This window comes from Conger conger, chromosome 3 (assembly GCF_963514075.1).
Source record: "Conger conger chromosome 3, fConCon1.1, whole genome shotgun sequence".
Lineage (NCBI taxonomy): Eukaryota > Metazoa > Chordata > Actinopteri > Anguilliformes > Congridae > Conger > Conger conger.
Window position 1 is genome coordinate 79,836,207 of NC_083762.1, and position 23,698 is coordinate 79,859,904.

Genomic DNA, 23,698 nt, shown 5'->3' on the forward strand with positions numbered 1-23,698 from the left:
TTATACCCAACCGGGTTTATCAAACGGGCAGACTGGCTTTGTCATGCCATCCAAAAATTGAGTCAGTGATTCTAATGCTATTGAGGTTTTCCAGAAATGTGAAGTGGGATTACGGCCCATTGACCACTCTCTGCTGCCCTTGCTGAATGCACCCCCCCACCGCCCCCCGCCTGCCACAAACCCCCCCCGAACCAGTGCCAGCATACAGGCGTACCCACCACACCACGCAGCCCGCCAGCCAAGACCTCTGCCAAATTCAGCAGTCCAGATGCGTTGGCCTGAGTTCCACTGCGTTGAATGCACAAAAACCAGTCAATGACTCAGCAACCTTTTTTCTGTATTACACCAAAAAAAAAAAAAAAAAAAAAAAGAAAATACCAAATCTGGACGGAGAACGGAGAGCTCGGATTCAGAAATTTATTGAAAGATTGCAAATTTGGTAATCAGAAGGTCTATTCACACGGTCCTTAGGCCGGGGCTAAGAGAAACCAATTGAATGTTCACACTAGCAGTCTTAAGTGGGCTTGCAGCAACCTTAGCCCTGGGCTAGCAACGGCTTTTTTAGGGTTAGCCCGAGAAATATCCCAGCACAGCCCAAAGCAAAACGTGCTGCTGTCCGTAGCCTGGGCCCAAAGATATTCCTCCATTTTCAGTCCAAACAAATGGATGCTGGAGTCGTTCCACAAAGCAGGATTACTGAGTTAGCAGGATAACTGCACTGTTCCACAAAGCAGGGTTACTGAGTTAGCTGGATAACCGCACCACATAAGATCCGGAAAGTAAAAAGAGCTGTTCTGGGTTTTACTCTGCGCAGGTAGCTGGGTAACTCAGTAATCCTGCTTTGTGGAACAGGCCCCAAGAGTGCACAAATGCGTCTCCTGAATCAGCTAAATAATGGCATGTTTACTTCATCAATGTGTGTACATTTTAATGTATCGCAACAACACATGTAGACACGGATACGGTGAAGACAGACAATCTTTTTATTTGGTGTTTATCAGTTTATCAGCGACTTTCAAGGCTTCTTTGCATTGCATTTGTGTGGTCTGGAGCAATCAATCGTTACTTCAGTTTCATTGGGTTTATCGAAGCAAATGTAAACAAGAATGGTCACACACCTCAACAACAATAAACTCTTCTGAGGCAAGGCACAAAATAAGTGCTTTCTTTTTTTTTTCTGTGAAAGTGGCTGGAAAGAATATTGTACAAAAATATGTGCTTTTTAAAATGCGACTGGACTACTTTGGACCATTTAACAGGCTTGAGTGCAATTTCAGTGTAAGGCAAAAACAGAGCTAAGCAGCAAAACTAAGGCAAAGTCCCATTTGTTCAGAGAGACACCGCCATTTTGACCTTTAACCCGTCATGGATAAAAGGTACAGTACTTCCATGCAAATGTAATACAATCGTTATGCACTTTCATTAACTCTACAAACAAGTGCACCAGATAACGTTTCGCTTTTTACCCCTTAATTTCTATCAACCTTCCCATAATTCATTTGAGGGAAAATTAACGTGAAACCTTTGAGAAGAATTTGGTAACCTGGGCAGCCATTTTGATACAGCTGGTTGTTTACCGTTTGCTGCCGGTTCTCGACAGTACTATCTAGGCAGCATTATCTTGCTGTCTTGCTGTCATAGACATAGACCCCCGTTCACCTGTCTGCATTCGCGGTTCATCATCATCATTCACACACTGCACAATGTCCTTCTGTGCGTGAGCAAGAATGTACCTTTCATATATTAGACCATTCCCTTTTATGTTTACAACCTGACTACCCAGCATTTCACATACAGCAAGTGATCGGAGTGTGACTAATAACAGGAGAACTGACCGTCATGTATCGCTCTACCTCAGGGCTGCACGACCCTGTTCCTGGAGATCTTCCCTCCTGTAGGGTTTTCACTCCGACCCTAACAAAGCACACCTCGTTCAACAGCTAGAGCAGGGCTGCCCAACCCTGTTCCTGGAGATCTACCCTTCTGTAGGGTTTTCACTCTGACCCGAACAAAGCACACCTCATTCAACAGCTAGATATCTAGTTGAGCTGCCAATTAGAATAGGGAGATGCCAAATTAGAACCTAAAGGATGGTAGATCTCCAGGAACAGGGTCGGGCAGCCCTGCTCTAGCTGATGCCTGTGAATGGCCACGTTTTTGATCTTTCAATCAACTTGTGCTGTGACAGAGCTGTCAATCAACCCCAGGGCAGTCAGTACCATGCCCCTTATGAAGCTTACAGCCAGGCCTACTTGAAACTACGGACCGATCCTCAGACCTAAATCGGGCCCTGGTTTTCCTTCCTCCCAGGTAATTAACTGACCAGTTAACGGAACAGTGCTGCTGATTGGCCAGACGGTCTTCCCGTCAGACTCCCAGCTAAAGGGCGGGTGGAAAGGCAGCAGTTCCCAGCCCTAGAGGAGCGTGGGTGGAGGTACGGGGCAGTCTGCCAACAAAGATCAGGCTGCAGCCTGTGGCTGAGGCCTGCTCTGGCCAAACGGCACACCAGAGTCCAGGGGCCTTTATCACAGAGCAGGATTACGGAGTTCGGCACCGAGTAAAACCTGGAACCTCTCCTAAATCTGGAACACGGACTTTTTGTCCGTTTTGGTTTTAACTCGGCACGGTTATCCAGCTAACTCCGTAATCCTGCTCTGTGACACAAGCCCCCCGATCTGAGACCAGTTAACTCATCCAAACCTCATCCGAACCCCAACCTCTTTACACCAAAAAAAAGCTAAACGGATCCAGGGTGAGTACACGGAGGCACAATCTGTCGACACCTTCAGGTGTTGTCGGGAGTCCGGGTCTCAGTTCAGGACCCGTTAATTCAGCGGGCTGTCGACGTCTGTCCCGCCGCCTGTCGAGGTCCTTCGGGGTTCATCTCGCCGGATTTGCTGTGGTCAGGGCTGTAGGCGTCCACCCAGCTGCCCGAGGACTCCCCAGGGCCGGAGGTGAGCGTGGGGGGGATGAGGCAGTCCAGCTGCTGCCTGTGCCCAGACTCCAGCAGCCACTCGTGGAACTTCTGCTCCACCAGGGCCTGGAACTGCCGCCGCTGGTCTCTGGCAGATCACGGAGAACACAGGTTTGCGTGAGGATGCGTTACATGAGTCTACAGCTCTATTGTGTGTGTGTGTGTGTGTGTGTGTGTGTTCATGTTATATAAGCCCCTAAATGTATTACATTTGACAAAGCAGTCCATCAATTCAGGGCTCTACGCCAACATATTTTCCAAGGAGCATATGTGCTCTCAAGTTTAAAGCTTCAGAAGCACACAAAATGCATCCAAAATACAAGATGTGCTCCCAATACTGTGTAGAAGATCCCTGCTACTTGAGGGCATTAATATTACAGAGTAACTTTGCATAATATCTCAAGTGTTTTACACACATTCAGAGTCTAATGTAGATGCAATGAGCCCATTGTTGTTGCATCACACACCCCCTTTGATCGATTAAGTTCGCTCTCACCGCAAGTTCCCATGGTAACGATTTGGACCCTGCGGGTCACACTCACTTGATCAGATGAGCGTCCTTCACGGTCTTCTGCCACTCCTGCACCCGGAGCTCCCTCTCGTCCACGGCCTTTCTGTAGAGCGGGGGCAGCCCCCCAGGCACCTCGCAGGTATCCCCTTCCATCTGGAAGGGTATGGCCATGGGGCAGAACTCGCCGGGCGGGAGAAGGCGGTAGGCGGCGTTGTCGTGGGGGTTCCCCTCGGGCCCCAGCGTCAGGGGCCGGTCCCAGACGTTGGGGACCACGGCCAGGCCGACGCGGGCCATGTCGTCCTCCAGGGCGGGGTAGTGCGTGTGGAAGGGCCCCAGGGTGAGGGCCGTGTTGCCGGGGAGGAGCAGCGGCCGGCTGGGCGTCAGGGCGTGGAGGGTGCAGTGGGAGGAGGCCCCCACGGCCACGCGCCCCGCCACACACACCACCGTCACGTTCTCGCAGCTCTGCACGTGAACGCTGGTCTCCACCGGGCCCAGGACCACCGTGCTGTTCCGGCACTTGTCCAGGCACACGGACCTGCGGACGCAACAGAAATCCTGAAACCGATCGTCGACCCTTGTCGTGCACCCCCTGTGCCGAATACACTCCCCACACAACCCATTTTGGGTCATAACCCACTGCCTGAAATAATAAGGAAGTTCAAAGACATGCAACCACTGAGTCCAGATGGAGGTTTCTGGGCTATCCAATGATGAGGTTGTAGCCGCCTGTAGTGTAGTGGGCAAGGTAAATGACTGGGACACACAAGGTCGGTGGTTCGATCCCCGGTGTAGCCACAATAAGATCCGCACAGCCGTTGGGCCCTGGAGCAAGGCCCTTAACCCTGCATTGCTCCAGGGGAGGATTGTCTCCTGCTTAGTCTAATCAACTGTACGTCGCTCTGGATGAGAGCGTCTGCCAAATGCCATTAATGTAATGAGGTTGAACCCTGAAGCGTGGGGTCTCACCTGAGGGGGGAGAGCAGGTAGATGAAGGCCTCGCTGCAGCGATGCAGTTTGATGTTGGCTCCGGCCAGCTTATCCGAGTTCTTGGCCAGCGTCTGCCGGAACACCTGGGACATCAGCACCACCTTGCTCCCGGGCGGAGCCATGTGAGTGTTGCGGGCGATCTTGGCTCTCTTGATAGAGCCTTCCACTGCAAAAACACGGCACAACACAACTACAGCCATGCTTCACTGCTGAAAACTCAACACAAAACATCTATCATTTCTTAAAATGGGCCAAAAAAGATTTCATAGTGAGAAAAATATATATAGCAAATATGGTTTCCAAACATTTTCCACAAAAAGTAACTCTTTAATCACTCGGAATTGGCACTCTCAGTTATGACAATCCGGTATGATGTATGTTTGCCCTAAATCAAACTCTCATTGCACACAAACTCTATTCTCGGTTTCTGATTGGACAGCGGCCCCATAGTGAGACCTGGATCAGATTCTGATTGGACAGTAACCCCACAGTGTGACCTGGATCAGGTTCTGATTGGACAGTCACCCCCACAGTGAGCCAGGGATCAGATTCTGATTGGTCAGTGACCCCACAGTGACACCTGGATCAGATTCTAATTGGACAGTGACCCCCATAGTGAGACCTGGATCAGATTCTGATTGGACACTGTGACCTGGATCAGATTCTGATTGGACAGTGACCCCCATAGTGAGACCTGGATCAGATTCTGATTGGACACTGTGACCTGGATCAGATTCTGATTGGACAGTGACCCCCCCATAGTGAGACCTGGATCAGATTCTGATTGGACGGTACCTTGCTGGGCCCAGGCCAGCTTCTTCCCGGAGCGCAGGCAGGCGGAGATGCCGAAGGGGTTGAGGCAGAGCGTCCGCCGCAGCCAGGCCTGCAGCTGCTGCAGGGAGAAGGAGCGGCTGAGCTTGGAGAACCCGGCCTGGGCCTGCAGCGGGGCGCGGCCCAGCAGCCGGTGCAGGGGGTGCACCGTGCGCCCCCGGCCCGCGCACCCCTCCAGCAGGAAGCCGAGGCTCTGCACGGCCTCGGCGGACACCTGGCTGTCCCGCACCGCCTGGCCCGACTGGCTCAGCTGCCCCGGCTCCAGCAGCAGCTCCAGCAGGTCCGACAGGTGCGTCTGGACGAAGGTCAGGTGCGCCTGGTCGTCCCAGTTCTGCACGTTTTTGGGAAAACGAGAGCGTTTCACAGACGCGTCATTATTTCTCAACCGAACGTTCTAACGGAGACGTCACAATCGCTACCACCAAAAATTTTCAGGTGACCCCCCCCCCCATCCTCAAATCAGGCGAGGCTACTTGGGGGTGGTGACCCACAGGTTGAGATCCCCTGCCCTGTAAGATTTAGCGAATCTGCAGTCAGAAGACGATTAATGCGCTACGATCCACACACAAACAAGAGTTGGTTCATATCGCAGATACATGTGAATAAACAGATTGGGGAAGGTGAGGCCGTGACCTTGTTCTGGGAGCTGGTCTTGGCCTCCCGGTCGGAGGACGGGGACGGTGAGCGGGCTCGAGGGCTGGGCCACTCCTCCCCGATCAGAGAGGTGCGCAGAGACACGCGGTTCAGCTGCTGCATGTAGAGGAAGAGCAGGAACTGCAGCGTGTCCACGGACAGCTGGGGGAAAGGACAGGCGTCAACCCAAACGTCATCACTTACAGAACGGCCGAGTGGATTATGTGATAATTCTGGAAATCCTGAACATAAATGGTAAATGGTTGGCATTTATATAGCGCCTTTATCCAAAGCGCTGTACAATTGATGCTTCTCATTCACCCATTCATACACACACTCACACACCGACGGCGATTGGCTGCCATGCAAGGCGCCGACCAGCTCGTCAGGAGCTTGGGGGGTAGGTGTCTTGCTCAGGGACACTTCAACACAGCCCGGGCGGGGGATCGAACCGGCAACCCTCCGACTGCCAGACCACTGCTCTTACTGCCTGAGCCATGTCGCCCCACGTAACGTAAATGCGCAACACTTATTGCACCGAACGTTCAGGGCCATCGCTGTCGAATATTCGGTGTACGTAGTTAACAATAAAACTACATATGACGTATTATTCACCTTGCCGCGCACTCGGTCGAGCTCCTTGGCGCAGGCGCACTGGGATAGCGCCTCGGCCCACCCCAGCCTCTCCTCTGGGACGTGCGGCGTCAGGAGGTCAAACGTCTCGAAGTAGAGCCAGGCCAGGTCCTCCGCGAGCTGCAGCTTGCCGCAGGCGATGTGCCTCCACAGCGTCCACGCCAGCCGCGGGTAGCAGCCCTCGCGCGTGCGCACGTAGGCGGCCATCTTGCGCAGGTAGTGCAAGCTGAGCTTGGCGGGCGGCGGCACCTGCAGCGCGCCCAACAGGAAGGGCTCCAGGCGCGGCCACACACCTGTGCTGTCCTGCTCCATACCTGGGGGGGGATCGAGATCTCAGAGCAATGGCGGACGGTGTGGAGCTATAATATTGTTGCTCATACAATTCAAATGTATTGGGGGGGCATCGTGACCTTATCATGGTAATAAAATGTCCCATGTTCAGATCCATCATCTCTGATGGGCAGGTTGAAAACATGTTGCAGGAACCCATCAGACAGCATAATGTAATTTAAGAATTGTATCCCTAGCATTGTACAATACAAACTAAGAGGTTTAATCGCATATTTTACAAAAGTAGGAAAAAAAGCATGAAATCATATTTTCACTTGTAACATTTTCATATATTCGCCTCCGTATAAATATACATAACGTTTGGCAATCCGTTTAGCAATGCATTGGACCAATGGGACAGAAAGATAATGTATTTTACTTGGGAAAGTTGTCGTCGTAATGTTTGCTGGAGTGTTCACAAATTATTTCATGCTTACGAACGTCAGTTCCAATAACCTGATTATCTAGCTGGCTTGCTAGCTAACTTTAGGTAGCTATAGCTAGCTAGCAACTACCAACACTACGTTTGAAAACATTAACCTAGCTACCCAAAGTAGTAGAGTACATTAAGATAGACGGCTAGCTAACTTAGTAATAAATCGGTGGAAACAGCACGAACACTGAATGATCTGCTCTAGTTCTGTGGGGGCATCAAGCCAGAGAATCGTCCACAGAAAATCCAAAACCAAGGACGCGTTCGCATGTTTCCATGGCAACGATCATGAACCTGTCTGGGAATATCGACGAATTCCCGGCTGCATGTAGGGCAGAGCAACTAGCTAGCTAGAGCTAGCTAGCTAGCATCTGATAGTTAGCGACATCAAGTGCTTTACCTTTAAAGCAGCCCTCTTGCTCCGTTAAGACTTCTGGTCTTGCCTCAAAGTCTTTGAGATATCAGTGGTCAGCTTCCTCCCATTGCATGATGGAATATGTGGTTGTTTCCTTGTAAATGTGTGTTTTTTGTCCAATTATCCATGTTCGGAAGAGAACAGGCAAACTGCCCTGCCTGGACTATTTGCCGCCCTCGACTTGTTCTCGATGGCGCGCTTCAGATGGGAGCGCGCTTTTAGGCTTTCCAGCGATGTTCAGCGAGCTGTACCCACTGAACTCTATTGCACCACATTGGCTACAGATCTATGGCGACCAGAAATGCCCCCGTCCCAGTTCACCATGACTGTATATTGATAGCACCCCATTTGGCTATATTTAAATCGATGCAAGCCGTTGTCTAGCGACAAGACTTTGTTGGCCAACACAAACTTTTGCATATTAACATAAGTCGGATGGCTAGGATTACAATGCAATACCTACCTACCTAATAACAAATGTACAAGTGTCTAATATTTACTTCGCGTGTGGATAACAGCGTTAGCTAACGTACGATATGTGCGTGAAATTGGATGATGAAGTAACTTACCAACTGCACTTGTTGTGTGTGTGTGTTTCTCTTTAATTCGTTCAGTGGGCGGGTCTTTTGGGGTTTTCCGGGTGGAAGTTTGACGTGTGGGAAGAGGAAAAGGCTATAGTGACGGACGAGCCGACCTGACACTGGAAGCCGGCGAGCTGAGTTGGGCATTCGGGAGAAACACCGGGATCTATGGCAGTCCGAGGCATGAACCTGTGCAGTATTTGTGGTCTGATCCTGTATTTCGTCGCGGCCGTGTTTGCAGGGTGAGTGGACATCCATTCTTGAACAAACTGCAGTGTTCAAAGCGTGTCGCCAGCTGGTACACATGTTGAATTGTGATTGGTCTACGCCTCTCAACCCTTGTGCGAGTACCTTAGCCATGAGGAGGGTCGCATTCACCGACATATACAGACCCCGTTTCATTCAAATTATTTTAGCTACATTTGTTGTTCATATATCTGTTTGTATGTAGGCTTTGATTGATCGGATTATGAGTGATTGTTTCATATTTTCACAAGCTTGCCAGCTACTGTAGCTAGCTATGCTAGCTATCCAGTGACAGCAGCTAGCTGCTAGCTGGCAATTGTCGTTCACTGGCACCTTAACATTCCACCATCCATTTCCTCCTTACCCAAAGATTAAGTGTTCTATGGCAGTATAATTTATTCAACACATTATTCTTGATTTATATTCCGTGAATTAAACAACAATTTACCCCACGTCGGTATCATCCGATGTAGTTAAACACTCGTAGAGGTACAGTAGGAACCCTGAAATTGTTAAATTATTGTCCTGTGCTCCTATTGTTTGGGCATATTCATATCTTAATCCCCCTATATGCTTTGTGTTTTGTCCTTATTCGTCTGGACAAATAAGTTAATCCAACCCGTAAACCCTGTGAGAAATGACAGATCAGTGATTTTACCTGAAATATTGTGTACATATTGCCTGCTTGGTGTGCAGTGATTTCATTTACGCTTGACTTCTGTTTGGTCTTTTTACTTGTACGCGTCAACCTCGAAAAATCAAGTCATAGCATATTTCAGTTATTTTTCTCGTCTACACACTGTTCTGAAGCGGGCTAATCGAATGCAGTATTGCCGAGTTCTGTGTCCGAGCTATCTTAGCTAAAACCATGTAATGTTAAGTAGGCCTGTATGTGTACACTATATTTTCGCTAATTCGTTTATCTTTTGCCACATAGACGTGATTTCTACAAGATCCTGGGTGTAAGCAGGTCTGCGTCCGTCAAGGATATCAAAAAAGCGTACAGAAAGCTGGCCTTGCAGCTTCACCCGGACAGGAACCAAGATGATCCAGACGCTCAAGACAAGTTTGCGGACTTGGGGGCTGCCTATGAGGTAAGGTTAGGGCCGTCAGTGGTGCTGATCAACAGTGGATCTGTGTCACGTTCTGTACTACTAGTCGACATTTAAGGCCACCTGTGCTGATGTGATTGGATGCAGTAACTGGTTGCACGACTCAGGAACGTGTGAATTCCCATGGGCGAGAAGGCAACACCTGTTCTGTTATCATGACGTGTTGGCTCCTTATTTCCTGCCACAGAAACGATAGTTAGTAGCCTACATAAACCAGAGAGCACTCAAAACCATTGTAGCTTATGTGACAGCTAGAGAAATAGCGCTATATCTTCATAGTCTATAAAACCGCGCGATTGCCAAGTTCCGTTGTTTAATTTCAATATGTGGTAATCATATCTACTGTTTCATCATATCACGTATTTGTTGAGTTTTGCGTAGAACAAAACGCATAACCTCGTTTTGTGTAATGTTAGCATTATTCCTTAGTAACGTCTGAAGCAAATGACGTTAGCTAGTTCTTTAGTTATCATTAACTAATGCAAGGGAACTTGAATTTCGAAAGCTCGACTTGGCTAATTATTGTATTAAAAAATCTAGCGTTAACTAGCTCCCTGGCCATAATGCTAGCATGCCTTTTTGGTCGTCATTATAATGAACTGAATTTAATCTAAATATTCAGTTTTAAGTAAAATATTTAACCGACGTTACTGCTTTTGAATCACTCGAGACAATGGCTGCAATGGTTGTTATTGGAAACAAGGCACCCGGTTTGATTGGTCGGGAAGACTGTGTGGACGCTCCTGATTGGTCGCTTGTGCGGGGTGAAAGTTCATCCTAGATCAGACGGAAACACTGAAGTGGAACTGTTGACAACGGACCTGGAGTTGTTGTAACGCTGTTTTAACGAGGTGTTGGATTTACTTCGATATATTCGCATCATGTAAACAATTTCAATGGTGTTGCCGCTAGGTGCTATCTGACGAAGAAAAAAGGAAGCAATACGATCAATATGGAGAGGAAGGGCTGAAGGAAGGACACCACAGCTCCCACGGTGACATCTTCTCCAGGTCAGCATTTGATTATCTTTTCATTTAAAATTCAGGAAGACCATGGACCTGTTCAATTATCTTGTGTTTTGCTACAAAACACAAGGTAATGTTATCAAAGTCAGGTGCAGATATTTGCCCTAATGATGTTTACAGTGATGTCAGGTCAATTTTCGGTTATTTCCAAAGAGATACTTCCTGCCCAACTCAGGAAATGTCTGTTATGTACAGCACATTATGCAATTAAATAATTTATCATATGTCATGTCATATGCACTACTGACATGGCGAAATGCTGTTTAATTCGGAGTAAACGTGGTGGAAAAGGCTACTGCTCGTCTCACTTATAATAAAGATATATTAAAAAACACACATTATGCCTCTCCTTTTTTTTTTCTCCACTGGCTCCTGTTTGACGTCATTCATAATCTGTCTCTGGTTTTACCTGTTGGTCAAGCTTTTAACCTGCCTCGCAATCGCTGCACTGATTCTGCACTTCAGCTTCTTCGGAGACTTTGGTTTCATGTTCGGTGGAAACCAGAGGCAGCAGGACCGGAACATCCCCCGGGGCAATGACATCGTGCTGGATCTGGAGGTCACCCTCGAAGAGGTGTATTCTGGGAACTTTGTAGAAGTAAGTTGTGCTTGTGGGGATGGCAAGTTTTTGAATGTATATACAGTACTGTGCAGAAGTCTGAGGCACCCTATACTTTATTATATATGTTTTTTTGTGTGTGTGTGTTAGTATAAAAGAGCACATTTGGGATTTCCAAATATTAATTTTCCAAAAGATTTAATTTTACAAAGACATTTTTGTATTTATTTTAAAAAAGTAACATTACTGTAAGCAATTGACTACTTTTTACATAAAAACTTGATCGAGGCTGTCTGAGATCAGAAGCAAGGAGCCAACCAAAGTCTGCATTAGAACTGTGGCAAGTTCTCCAACATGCTTGGAACAACCTCCCTGCCGATTGTCTGATAGCCAACGCTGTCCTGCAGTTTTATATCTCAGAGAAGTGATGCAATTTTAACGCCGAAGGGTGGGCACAAAAAATATTGATTTGATTTCGTTTTTAACTATTCTGCCAAATTACTAAAATGCCATGTAAAATTTATTGTACGTTTATTTAGGACCTTTCATTCAATTATTTTTGAAAGAATCTTATCAGTACAGAATGTTATACAGGTGCCGAAGACTTTTGCACAGTACTGTACATGTTTAATATGTACGTGTTCATAGATGTCAGCTACGTATTAGTATGTCCTAATTCGATTAAGATTGGCCATGGCTGAATATACAAACAAACAACAGTATTTTGCTCTGTTTCTCTCGCTCGCTCACCTTCCTCGTGTACTTGGCGTCTCGTCCGTAGGTCGTGCGTAACAAGCCGATCGCCAAAGAGGCCCCTGGGAAGAGGAAATGCAACTGCCGACAGGAAATGAGGACGACGCAGCTGGGGCCCGGGCGCTTCCAGATGACACAGGAAGTGGTCTGCGATGAGTGCCCCAATGTCAAGTGAGTGTCTTCGCTGAGCGGGGAAAAAAAGCGACTTTATTAAATCGTTGCCTTCCGCTCTACTGTGTCATCCATCCATCCATCCATTATCTTAACCCGCTTATCCTGAACAGGGTCGCAGGGGGGCTGGAGCCTATCCCAGCATACATTGGGCGAAAGGCAGGAATACACCCTGGACAGGTCTCTACTGTGTCATTTCAGATTGAATGTTAATGGTTGCGAAATGGCGGTCTGTGTCCATTCAGGCTGGTGAACGAGGAGAAGACCCTGGAGGTTGAGATTGAACAGGGCGTGAGAGATGAGATGGAGTATCCCTTCATTGGAGAAGGTAAGACATGCGTTCCTCTAGGCTGCAACACAGCATCATAACACAGCAAGCTAGATGGGTGGCATTATTGTGCATCAGCGTGTATGTACAATTTATTCACGTTGACGTAACGCAAACAAATTTGACTTTTGTTGTCAAATCTCAGATCTCCATTTACAGAAGCAATATCTCTGTGCAAAACAATTTTGCCACACAAACACACCTGCCTTTAGTACGCTTGAGGGTACACACTGGACAGTTGATGTTTTCGCTGCAGACAGGCACAGACACAGAGCAGGAATGTCAGCAGGGAGGTGGTATGCCACAGCTCTCTCCGCCTGCAGCACTGGCTCTGCACTGCAGTCCACCGTGCGGAGGTGTATTTTCACGGTCCCACTGCACTGACGGCGCTTTGTCAAGCTGCTCACTCACACTGTCCGTCTCCCTCTGTCTGCAGGAGAGCCTCATATCGACGGAGAACCAGGAGATTTGCGCTTCCGCATTAAAGTCATGAAGTGAGTCAAGGCTTTGTTCTTTATTGTAAAGTACGACTGCAGGATGTCACTTTCCAAACTTCTGGGCACCTGAAAAGCGGGTGTTTTTTTTCCTTTTCTTTTATTGGGTTTTTTTTTTTTTTTCTTTTACTTACCACTTATACTTCTTGGAAAGATGTCCTGCTCTGTTTTTGGTGCAACCAGGCAATATCCTTGGGCTTGATTTTCAGAAACAGATTGACCATTTTACCATTGACGATAACTTAACTTATTGCATTTATAAAATGTATATTCTATATACAGACAGAGGTAAAATTCTGGTTGAATTTATTTTTTTCCGAAAATATACATAATGCAACTCCTCCCTGGCAGTGTATTGCATTTGTTTCCGCATTTCTATCAGTTTCTTCCATACATTCTTTGGAAACTCTCACCATATGTAAAGTTTCCCTGCCACTGGCCTCTTGATTGGTCACTAATGTGTGTGTGTGTGTGTGTGTGTGTGTGTGTGTGTGTTTGTTTCCTCTCAGGCACCCTGTGTTTGAGCGCAGGGGAGATGACCTTTACACCAATGTCACCATCTCCCTGGTGGAGGCGCTAGTGGGCTTCGAGATGGACATCAAACACCTCGATGGGCACAAGGTGTGCATAGCTGTATCTGCCTTTACTGGGATGAACATAATGTGCTATCCTATGCAGATCATGTCTTATGGTTTGACTTTGACCAGTCGGTACCATTGGCTGTTCACCATTTCCTTTGTTCTAATAATTGATGAATTCATAGAAAGATGGGGTCCTTTATTTAAATAGTCCATGACATTTCTTTGACAAGTGATATTAACTTGCCCCTCTTTCTCAGGTTCACATTGTGAGAGACAGGATCACCAAACCCGGAGCCAAACTGTGGAAGAAGGGGGAGGGCCTGCCCAACTTCGACAACAACAACATCCGTGGCTCGCTCATCGTCACCTTCGACGTAGAGTTCCCCAAAGATCAGCTGGACGAGAAAGAAAAACAGGGTGAGCAAGCGGGCGAAAGGATGAGAGAGACACAGGGTTAGAGGAAGAGAGTGGGTGGGAGGTGGTGGGAGAGTGGATGTGGGTAAAGTATATTATTGTTTTGCATTCAAATACTTTTCTGTGCTCGACTCATCTTGCCTGGTGCAATTGAGCCAGGACCAGAAAGGGGGGTTTGCACTTTTTGAGTATTTCATAGGTTGCAATATATCAGAAAAGCTCAGTAAAGTGTAGAAAAGCATTGAGAGAAAGAGATGGGTAGAAAACCGTGGGAGAGGCTGATGTTGTGTTCTGCTGTTCCAGATGTCAGGCAGCTGCTGAAACAAGCATCGACGCAGAAGGTTTATAATGGACTACAGGGGTACTAGCACATCAGAGAACTTCAGGACTCTTCCCAAACGCACACTCACTGACACATGGATTCGCAGAAACGAGCATTGGGGTGTATTTATTATTCATAGACTGTACTCAGGATGGGTTGTCTTATTGTTTGCATTTTCCTTTTTAATATTTTGAAATGTAAAAAGAACAAGGAAAAAAAACTTTTTTTTTTGTTTTGTTTTTTTATTTTCTTATTTTTGTTTTAAACCCCCCAGTACTTTATCTACCTTTCTTGAAATGGACAATTGTTGGAGGCAACATGTGTATCTTTTTAAGAAAAATGTAATTCCCCAACTGGAATTTTTAAATAGATTGTGCTTCCCAGCTTCAGTTTGTACAGGGAGAAATCTGTCACACTACAGACACAGGCCGTTCTAGAAGGAACTTGCATTTCCACTGAGCTGCCCGCTCTCAGCTGAACTGGACTGGACTGAAGAGTTGAACTCCAATCGAGATGTAGGACTGAGCCTTCAGAATCTAGAGTCTTGGTCAACGCCTGCTTTCGGAATGATCCGAGAATGGGACTTTGAAATTATTTTATTTCTTTATTATTATTACTATTTTCTTTTTCCCACAATTTTTTCTTTTGGGACCGTTAACCCAAGAGAAAATGTGGAACTTGGCTTGCATTTTCTTTTTCCACTTCACGGTTGTACAAATTCCATTTCAAATTCTGAAGCCAGGAGGTTTTTTTTTTTTGGGTTTTTTTCAGTCTTAATGATCTCTCTGTTGTTCCTGTGACTGAATCTTGACTGTGCTCACCATTGTGTTTTGTGCTTCACGTTTTATTTTTTCTTCTTTTTTTTTTCCAGTCTTTCTTTTTTTTGGTCCATTTTTCGGCTGCCTTTACCTTTTACAACAGCCTAGATCTCTTTCATCTGGACTGCATCTGACAGAAAGGGACTCTGTAGTGAACAAACAACCATTTTCTAGAATGTGCTGTTGGAAGGTGGTAGGTTGGCGGGTGGGGGGTAATTTTCCAATCCAAACTTCAATAAAAAATGTATTATAATACTTCAGTAGTTTTCCTGTGGTAGATTCCAGTTGTGCCTTAATGTCCCTCGCCAGCCAAACATAGTGCTCTTTGTCTTTAACCAAGTAAAAAAGGTTTAATTTTTATTTTTCTTTGGTTATTGCTGAATGATTTAGGTTGAAAGGAGGTTGAAGGCAAATGCCCCCCAAAATAATCTGGAACTGAAGATGGCTGCTGTTCAGACCTGGCAAAATTATCACCAGGGAAAATAACCCGTTTCTGCTGTTCCAGACTTCATGAGGTCATTGAACGCGAAGGATTTGCAACCAATTACTAAATATGGTTACTTTCGGTCCTCTAAGAAATTAGGGCGGCCCCGCTATGTATAAAAAGCGATGTCAGATGTCGAATGGAATGCATAATGAAGTTTTAACATTTGACCGAGGGTATTTGCGCTATGCCGTGGGCGCATGAAAGAACAAAATAAAGTACATCAAACTTTCGCTCGTTGGCGGCTGTTAGCGCGTGCATTTTTGTTACCGCCATGTCAACGTCAGGTAGCTAACTTAGTATCTTCTGAAGCGATGTCGTCGTACTAGTGAACGTAAGCTGAAGACAACCTTCTCCGTAAGACTGAAAAATAACGGCAATATAATATCGCTGTCCTCCTTTGTGTATATATACATCTAAAAAACAATGCCAGTTTAGTTTTCTTTCTAAAAGCCCGCCGCATACATCACACCTCAGCGAAGGCTAACACTGATTAGGCTAGCTACTGTAGGCCTCTGGGAGATAGTTGGCTATCGTGTAAATTAAATGAGTTAAAGTTAGCTATGCGTAAACAATATTGGCTAACGTTACACTAGCGTTACAATAACGTTACATTTGTTTACACGAGCTAGCTATAGATTTACCTATAACCTCCTATATTACAGAAGATGGACATTTTTCAGAAAATCGAGAAGATTGGTGAGGGAACATATGGTGTTGTTTATAAAGCAAAAAATAAAGTAACGGGCCAGTCCGTAGCGCTGAAAAAGATTCGCCTTGATGCGTGAGTAACACATTTGTTTTCTTCATCGTTAGTATTTCATATCCCATTTACACTGTCATCTTGGACCCAGAACTAATTGCATGTGTTTAATATTATTCATAACTAATGTATATGCTAGTTCATTGTTATATTTATAAGTGAACGCTTACACTATGTATGGGCGACTAGATCAGTTTGAAGCTTTTAGTCGTAGCTATGTGGTAGTTATTTGCTTGCTGTTTGTGTTACATTTGTAACCAGTGTCCACTCATGAACTGAGAGAACATTCAATTTAAATAAAAATGTTGATTTTTATTCCCTTCAGCGATACAGAGGGTGTGCCAAGTACTGCCATAAGAGAGATATCACTTCTAAAGGAACTCAGTCACCCAAACATAGTCAAGTAAGTCCAGATCATTTGTAATGTAGAGAACATATATTTATTATGATTCAATAAGGCTGGCCAGTGTCCTTTTTCCATTATATTTTTTTCCAGCCTGACTTGCACTGACTGTGTGGGTAGGCTACATTATATATGCCACCATAAGGCAAAGGTTCTAGAGTTTGAATAAAATAATTTGTATATAATGATTACAGCCATTAAATAATATTGGGTAAAGTTGGGAATTGGTATAGAATCATTGCTCCAGCTGGGTCAAAATGTTTTGACACCATTAAATATCAAGTTCATAAACTCCCTGGGTCAGGCTCAGATACTAATATCTTTACATCAACAAACCCGATGTGTGGTTGCTGCTGTAGGCTACTGGATGTGGTGCACACAGAGAAGAAGCTTTATCTGGTGTTTGAGTTTCTAAACCAGGATCTGAAGAAGTACATGGACTCCTCCCAGCCTGCTGGCCTGCCCCTCACACTGGTTCAGGTCCGATGTCCTTCTTCACTACTTCTTTCATTGTACAGCCTGAATATACCTTCTTTATTTTCAGCATAACTATAACTTCTTTATTTACAGTATGAATATAGCTTCTTTATTTACAGTATGAATATACCTTCTTTACTTACAGTATGTGAATGCATGTATGTTCTTTACATGCAAAGCACCTCATGGACCTGATTTGTAATGCACTCACTCATTAATTCATTAACTAACTCTCTCTCTCTCTCTCACACACTCTCACATACTCACACTCACATACTCTCTCATTCACTCTCTCATACTCACACATTCACTCTCTCACTCGCTCTCACACACTCGCTCACTCATTCACTCACTCACGCTCACTGTTTAGCCGGCTGAAGATTCTCCACAGGGGGGAGCTATTAGCACTCATGGTGCCACTGTGAGATCTTTGTTCCAGTTGCCAATGTCAGTGTCCCAAGTAGCATTACCAATTCAGACTCTTGCATCACTTGAGCTAATAATATGTTAGTGTCTGAATGTAATCCCCACATTATATGCTGTTCATCGTATTAAGCATCATGCGTAATTGTGACAGAACCTTGTGGAAGAACCTATGCGCTTTTGGTTAAAAGTGTCTGCCAAATGGCTAAAATGTAAAATGTACCTGACAGTGTTCTGTGCCTGTGTGTCCCTCTCAGAGCTACGTGCTCCAGCTCCTCCAGGGCATCGCGTTCTGCCACTCCCACCGCGTGGTCCACCGGGACCTGAAGCCCCAGAACCTGCTGCTGAACCAGGCCGGCGCCATCAAGCTGGCCGACTTCGGGCTGGCGCGCGCGTTTGGGGTTCCGCTGCGCAGCTACACGCACGAGGTGCCCCTCCTCTGCCCCGCTTCTGCCCCGCCTCTGCCCCCCCTCTGCCCCCCCTCTGCCCCCCCTCTGCCCCGCTTCTGCCCCCCCTCCGCCCTGTCTCTGCCCCCCCTCTGCCCCGCCTCTGTCCCGCCTCTGCCCCTCCTCTGCCCCCCCTCTGCCCCTCCTCTGCCCCACTTCTGCCCCCCCTCTGCCCCCCCTCTGCCCCGCCTCTGTCCCTCCTCTGCCCCTCCTCTGCCCCCCCTCTGCCCCTCCTCTGCCCCACTTCTGCCCCCCCTCTGCCCCCCCTCTGCCCCTCCTCTGCCCCACTTCTGCCCCCCCTCTGCCCCCCCTCTGCCCCGCCTCTGTCCCTCCTCTGCCCCTCCTCTGCCCCCCCTCTGCCCCTCCTCTGCCCCACTTCTGCCCCCCCTCTGCCCCCCCTCTGCCCCGCCTCTGTCCCTCCTCTGCCCCCCCTCTGCCCCCCCTCTGCCCCTCCTCTGCCCCCCCTCCGCCCTGTCTCTGCCACGCCTCTGTCCCTCCTCTGCCCTGCGACACCGCCTCACCCCCGCTAATAATGCGTCCTAGCCTCTCCCCATCATTCTCTGATTACAGCTGCCCCTCTAGAGCAGGGGTGGCCAACCCTGGTCCTGGAGTGCCGCAGGGTGGGCTGACTTTTGTTCTCTCCCTAAAATGAGCAACCAATTCAGACCCACCAACCAGGTGAGGTGAGTCAACTGCTGGGTAACAACGAAAGCCAGCACACCCTGCGGCCGTCCAGAACCACGGTTGGCCACCCCTGCACTAGAACACTGATATCTGACCTGTGGGTAACATGACCCGGGCTGTCACTACCATTGAGGACAACGAGGTCATGTCCTCGGTATTTTGTTTCAAAGTGTATATTTCATTTCATTCTTTACTGAGAACATCAGTGGTAATTAATTTGGGACGGGAATGAAGGGTCTTTAATATTTTCTCAAATGTAAAATGTAATGCCCCCAGACGCCCCTCTCTGGGTCTACGCATGTCAGTCCTAGCCCCAGCGCTCAGGCCCTGTGTACGGAGGCCTGCAGTGTTACTCCAGCGCAGTGAGCTGGCTGTGAACAGGGGCGTGATGGTGACGGGTTCCCTCTCCCCGTGTGAAGGTGGTGACGCTCTGGTACCGAGCCCCAGAGATCCTGCTGGGCTGCAAGTACTACTCCACCGCCGTGGACATCTGGAGCATCGGCTGCATCTTCGCCGAGATGGTGAGCCCCCCCGAACCCCCCCTGGGCCCCCCACGCTCCCCCTGAACCCCCCACGCTCCCCCTGAACCCCCCACACTCCCCCTGAACCCCCCCTGAACCCCCCACGCTCCCCCTGAACCCCCCCTCACAGCCTCACACCTGCACCCGCGGGAGATTCCTGACTGATTACAGAGCTCTCTTCTCTCTGATGATCGAGCTGATGAGTGTGTCAAACGCAACTGAAGTCTGCAAAACAAATGGCTGTCTTAACGAGTGCTTTAGTCTTGTAATAAGACCTAAGATCTTACTGTTTTTCTCTCGCCTACTAAATATTAGCTTGTTTTAAGTTACTATTTGCTTGGCAAGAGAAATTTTCTTATTCTATTGGCAAATCATGAAATTAGTCCTCATTGGCAATATTTTGTCTTATTTAGTAAAAGTAAAATAAATAAGATTTCTTAGCCTTAATATAAGACTAAATATGTAAGACTTTGGGCATAGCCTCACTACTTTACCACATTAGCAGAAGGCTAATTTGAGCTATATATAAGTGTATGGGAACGTAGCTGAGCTGGTCTGTCTGTGCGAATCACTGAGGACCTCTATCACCCCCCCCCCCCCCTCACCAGCACACTCAGATCAGTCAGCCTTTAGCGGCCACACAAAATGGCGTCTTACAGGGGCGCCATGGTGACGTGAAGCAGGAAAGTGAGGTTTTCCCCCCCCAGGTTGCTAAGCGCCCGCTGTTCCCGGGCGACTCGGAGATCGACCAGCTGTTCCGCATCTTCAAGAAGCTGGGCACGCCCAACGAGGACCTGTGGCCCGGGGTGTCCCAGCTGCCCGACTACAAATCGCGCTTCCCCCGCTGGGCCCCGCAGGACCTGGGCGCGGTCACCCCCAAACTGCAGCCGGCGGGACGGGAGCTGCTCCAGGTAGCGCCTGCATCGCCGGGGTCGCTCCCCCGCGACATCACAGGCCATGGGGGGTTCAGGGGGAGTGTGGGGGGTTCAGGGGGAGTGTGGGGGGTTCAGGGGGAGTGTGGGGGGTTCAGCGGGAGTGTGGGGGGTTCAGGGGGAGTGTGGGGGGGCCCAGGGGGAGTGTGGGGGCCCATCTGACCATCAACACGCCTTTTGGTGTTATTATTATTTTGTGGAAAAAGTGTGAGCTCTGGTCTCGTGTCGAATCGGGGGGTGCGTCCGCAGGGGTGGAAAACGGCGAGGATACCGGCGTCACGTTCATCGGAGGAGTCACTCAGTAATCTGCTTTCTGCTCTTACTGTCTTACTGCTTCCTGTTTGCGTTCGCGTCTCTTGGCCTCACCGCCCAGAGGAGGGTAGACTTTGCGCTTTGTGCTTACCTTGCTGTTTTCCCCACTTCCCACGCACTGAAGCCGCTGTGCTGTTTCTTTTCCCCATTAAAGTCCCATTTCATTATTGTTTTTCATTTTTGGGGTGCATTGTGGCCATCCTACCAGCAGAGGGCAGCAGATGAAAAGCGTACGCATGACAGTCCAGTCTAAACCTCAGACATTGTAGTCCAGGGCCTGGAATCATGGCTGTTCATTGGCTCATGAAGAATAGAGTGCAGAATGAGAGGAAAATATTAGGGTAAAAACAGTCATTTTCAGGTCACTGAGTCATCGTCCTGAGTCAGCCAATGAGGGATGTTGTTACATAAATTAGCTGCATTAATTGACTGCAACGTTTTGGTAGAAACCATCCATCTGATTTACGAGAAGGTAAACAATATGGCTAACCATTCCCATGTCATACAAACATCACATTGTCTCTCTTAACCCGCCTTAATATTTTCTGCCACTCTTTGAAAGCTGAGCTGTCTTAACCCCTCATCTGCAATGAGTCAGGCCACCAGGCCTGCAATCACCAAATCAAAACATTTTGGAACTAATGTCAAGACTTTCAAAACACCTGATGAAGTGTACTGCTGGTACTTTGTGTGCTCTCTTGTACAGCTCAATATGTTTGAACAGACACACAGTTTTAATAACCTATGCTGACTTATTCATTTTAACGGCATTAAAATGATCCTTTAAACATTACGACTTGCTCATATTATCATTGCAGTACTAAACAGCATTTAAGTCAAACTTCATCATTATTCTAAAATAAAATAAATTTGATCAAACTTTTAACAACGCCTTCCTCGTCACCCAAAACTACACGTTCGCATCCAGAGTCAGAATCGCCCGTGAGAGGTAGTGACTGTGTTCTTCCTCTTCCCCCAGAAACTGCTGTGCTACGACCCGTCCCAGCGCATATCAGCCAAGGCGGCTCTGACCCACCCATACCTCTGCAGCCTGGGGAGCTGAGTGTGGGGGAGCCGGGGCACGAGGCCCCCCCCCCCCGGCTGAGGAGAGCCACCCCACCCCCCCGCCCTGTTCTGGACGTTCGATCCGTCCCTTCCTCCCTGTTTCAGCTGTTCTGAGCTGTTCGTCCTTCAGAGAGCCAGCCTGCGCTCGCAGTGGGCCTACGGGAACCCACTTCCTGTTTCCTGTTTCCTGTTTCCTGTTTCCTCCGAGCTGCTCGTTTACTCATTCCAGTCGTTTATCTTTCTCTTCCTCGCTCCTGTCCCAACACGGAGAGGCTAGAAGAAGAAGCAAAGACGGGGTAATCGAGAAAACGTGAATTGGGCAAACGGAACGTTCTCGCCCATTCAAACGTCAGTTACAGACGTGGCAGATGGGGAGAGGTGGATCCACAGGTCAGTTACAGACGTGGCAGATGAGGGGAGGTGGATTCCACAGGTCAGTTACAGACGTGGCAGATGGGGAGAGGTGGATTCCACAGGTCAGTTAAAGACGTGGCAGATGGGGGGAGGTGGATCCACAGGTCAGTTACAGACGTGGCAGATGGGGGGAGGTGGATCCACAGGTCAGTTACAGACGTGGCAGATGGGGAGAGGTGGATTCCACAGATGGATCATTTATACGTCACACATTCCAAAAAATATTCCGCAAACGATGGACTCGTGTGGGATATTGCTCAAAGGAAAGTTCCGGGGGTGTTCCTGAGTTCTACTTCTAGCTCCTGGAAGGAACGTGTAGCAGTGTTGGAATGTCCTTAAAGATGGCGAACCTCGGTCGACTCCGGGGACAGGAGCGCGGAAGAGAAAAATGAACTATTGGAATGAGCCCAGCATTCCCCGTGAGGCTGGGTCCGTTTTATGGAATGTTTGGAAGTTTTCTGACCGTACAGGAGATTTTCAACAACAGCTGGTTTGCTTGCTTGTTTGTCCTTAAGTTGCTGTTGAAGTTCGAAAGTAATTTTTCACAGTTCAGAATGACTAAATGCCAATTTTAACTGAAAATAAAAATTTCCACTGTGCTAACTGGTTACTTGATGGTAAGAATAATGTTGCCATTCAGTCAATACGTCACAGTAACGTTGAAAGGGGGCAGCCTGTAGCGTAGTGGTTAGGGTACATGACTGGGTCCCGCAAGGTCGGTGGGTCGATCCCCGGTGTAGCCACAATACGATTCGCACAGCCGTTGGGCCCTTGAGCAAGGCCCTTAACCCTGCATTGCTCCATCCTGCTTAGTCTCAGCAACTGTACGTTGCTCTGGATAAGATCGTTTGCCAAATGCTTTTAATGTAATGTAATATTAATTAATATTCATATTAATTTAAGGGACTGTCCCAATGATGTCTGGGGCCAATCCCCCAGACCACCTCATCAACTCTTCCCGCAGTTTTATACCTGGGACATAGTTTTGGTTCTGTTTCTATAGCAACCAGACATACACAAGATAATCGGGTTTGGCTCCATGATTGCCGTAGTCCTACGGGCACTGTATGGGGCAATCGACACTTTTGTAGTTCTGCCTGCAGCAGCCAGCAGGGCCTTATCTGGGTATTGATTAAGGTTTTACGGCTGTAATAGCCGTGATTTACTGGCGAGATTACAGAGTTTTAGTGTCTTTAATCACGTTATAGACTAAATGTGTGTAGTGCTAATATGGGTGTTAGTTGGCGTATTGGGACCCTGGGCTGGCAGTCTGAGTGGTGTAGCGGCTTCTTGGTTTGGTAGGGCTGGGTAAATCTGAGCTTGCCTTTCTGTGAAGCAGCTGTTTGTCTGTATGTGGGGCTCTCTGTCTGGATACGGCTCTGTAAAGCGTGGCAGGCCCGAGTGGATGAGACGCTGTGTTTGCAGGACGCTGACAGTAATGTCTGACACGGCGCTAACCCTCTCCACACTGTGTCTGACCTCTTAGCTGGCCCAGGTGTTTCCACTTAGAGTAAAAACATCAGCGCTGGGCTGAACCACCGTGAAACGCTAACGCTAACACAGCGCTGGGCTGAACCACCCAGCAATGCTAACGCTAACACAGCGCTGGGCTGAACCACCCGG

General features: G+C 47.8%; 3 protein-coding genes across 4 annotated transcripts; 2 read left to right on the top strand and 1 right to left on the bottom strand.

The window, feature by feature from the left end:
• Window positions 1-969: 969 nt before the first annotated feature.
• Window positions 970-8,556, bottom strand: tbccd1 (TBCC domain containing 1). Of its 2 annotated transcripts, none has more exons than XM_061236026.1 (7): window positions 8,317-8,556; window positions 6,552-6,883; window positions 5,937-6,098; window positions 5,268-5,634; window positions 4,452-4,638; window positions 3,517-4,020; window positions 970-3,062 (listed from the first exon to the last, which is right to left on the bottom strand). In XM_061236026.1, exons 2-7 carry the CDS (start codon window positions 6,879-6,881, stop codon window positions 2,831-2,833), a joined length of 1,782 nt encoding a protein of 593 aa, XP_061092010.1. In that variant the 5' UTR covers window positions 6,882-6,883; window positions 8,317-8,556; the 3' UTR covers window positions 970-2,830. The 2 variants fall into 2 exon arrangements, with proteins under 2 accessions (XP_061092010.1, XP_061092009.1); XM_061236025.1 differs by lacking the exon at window positions 8,317-8,556 and adding an exon at window positions 7,733-8,307.
• Window positions 8,388-15,406, top strand: dnajb11 (DnaJ heat shock protein family (Hsp40) member B11). Its single transcript, XM_061236027.1, has 10 exons — window positions 8,388-8,570; window positions 9,512-9,668; window positions 10,599-10,696; window positions 11,177-11,309; window positions 12,052-12,194; window positions 12,440-12,522; window positions 12,959-13,016; window positions 13,526-13,637; window positions 13,855-14,014; window positions 14,315-15,406. Exons 1-10 carry the CDS (start codon window positions 8,497-8,499, stop codon window positions 14,377-14,379), a joined length of 1,083 nt encoding a protein of 360 aa, XP_061092011.1. The 5' UTR covers window positions 8,388-8,496; the 3' UTR covers window positions 14,380-15,406.
• Window positions 15,407-16,300: 894 nt separating this feature from the next.
• LOC133123668 (cyclin-dependent kinase 3-like) lies at window positions 16,301-21,659 on the top strand. Its single transcript, XM_061234147.1, has 7 exons — window positions 16,301-16,419; window positions 16,724-16,801; window positions 17,161-17,281; window positions 17,959-18,129; window positions 19,251-19,352; window positions 20,060-20,263; window positions 21,576-21,659. The coding sequence occupies exons 1-7, from the start codon at window positions 16,304-16,306 to the stop codon at window positions 21,657-21,659; spliced, it is 876 nt and encodes a 291-aa protein (XP_061090131.1). The 5' UTR covers window positions 16,301-16,303.
• Window positions 21,660-23,698: the final 2,039 nt, after the last annotated feature.

Excerpts from the sequence above, each read along its gene's own strand:
- tbccd1 (XM_061236026.1), bottom strand. The coding sequence starts at position 6,881 with ATGGAGCAGGACAGCACAGGTGTGTGGCCGCGCCTGGAGCCCTTCCTG. Across the intron at positions 4,639-5,267 it reads GCTGGCCTGGGCCCAGCAAG|TGGAAGGCTCTATCAAGAGA; the intron begins GTACCGTCCAAT and ends GTGTTTTTGCAG. Across the intron at positions 3,063-3,516 it reads AAGGACGCTCATCTGATCAA|AGACCAGCGGCGGCAGTTCC; the intron begins GTGAGTGTGACC and ends GTGATCTGCCAG.
- dnajb11 (XM_061236027.1), top strand. The coding sequence starts at position 8,497 with ATGGCAGTCCGAGGCATGAACCTGTGCAGTATTTGTGGTCTGATCCTG. Across the intron at positions 8,571-9,511 it reads GTCGCGGCCGTGTTTGCAGG|ACGTGATTTCTACAAGATCC; the intron begins GTGAGTGGACAT and ends TTTGCCACATAG. Across the intron at positions 12,523-12,958 it reads GTATCCCTTCATTGGAGAAG|GAGAGCCTCATATCGACGGA; the intron begins GTAAGACATGCG and ends CTCTGTCTGCAG.
- LOC133123668 (XM_061234147.1), top strand. The coding sequence starts at position 16,304 with ATGGACATTTTTCAGAAAATCGAGAAGATTGGTGAGGGAACATATGGT. Across the intron at positions 16,420-16,723 it reads AAAAAGATTCGCCTTGATGC|CGATACAGAGGGTGTGCCAA; the intron begins GTGAGTAACACA and ends TATTCCCTTCAG. Across the intron at positions 17,282-17,958 it reads TGCCCCTCACACTGGTTCAG|AGCTACGTGCTCCAGCTCCT; the intron begins GTCCGATGTCCT and ends TGTCCCTCTCAG.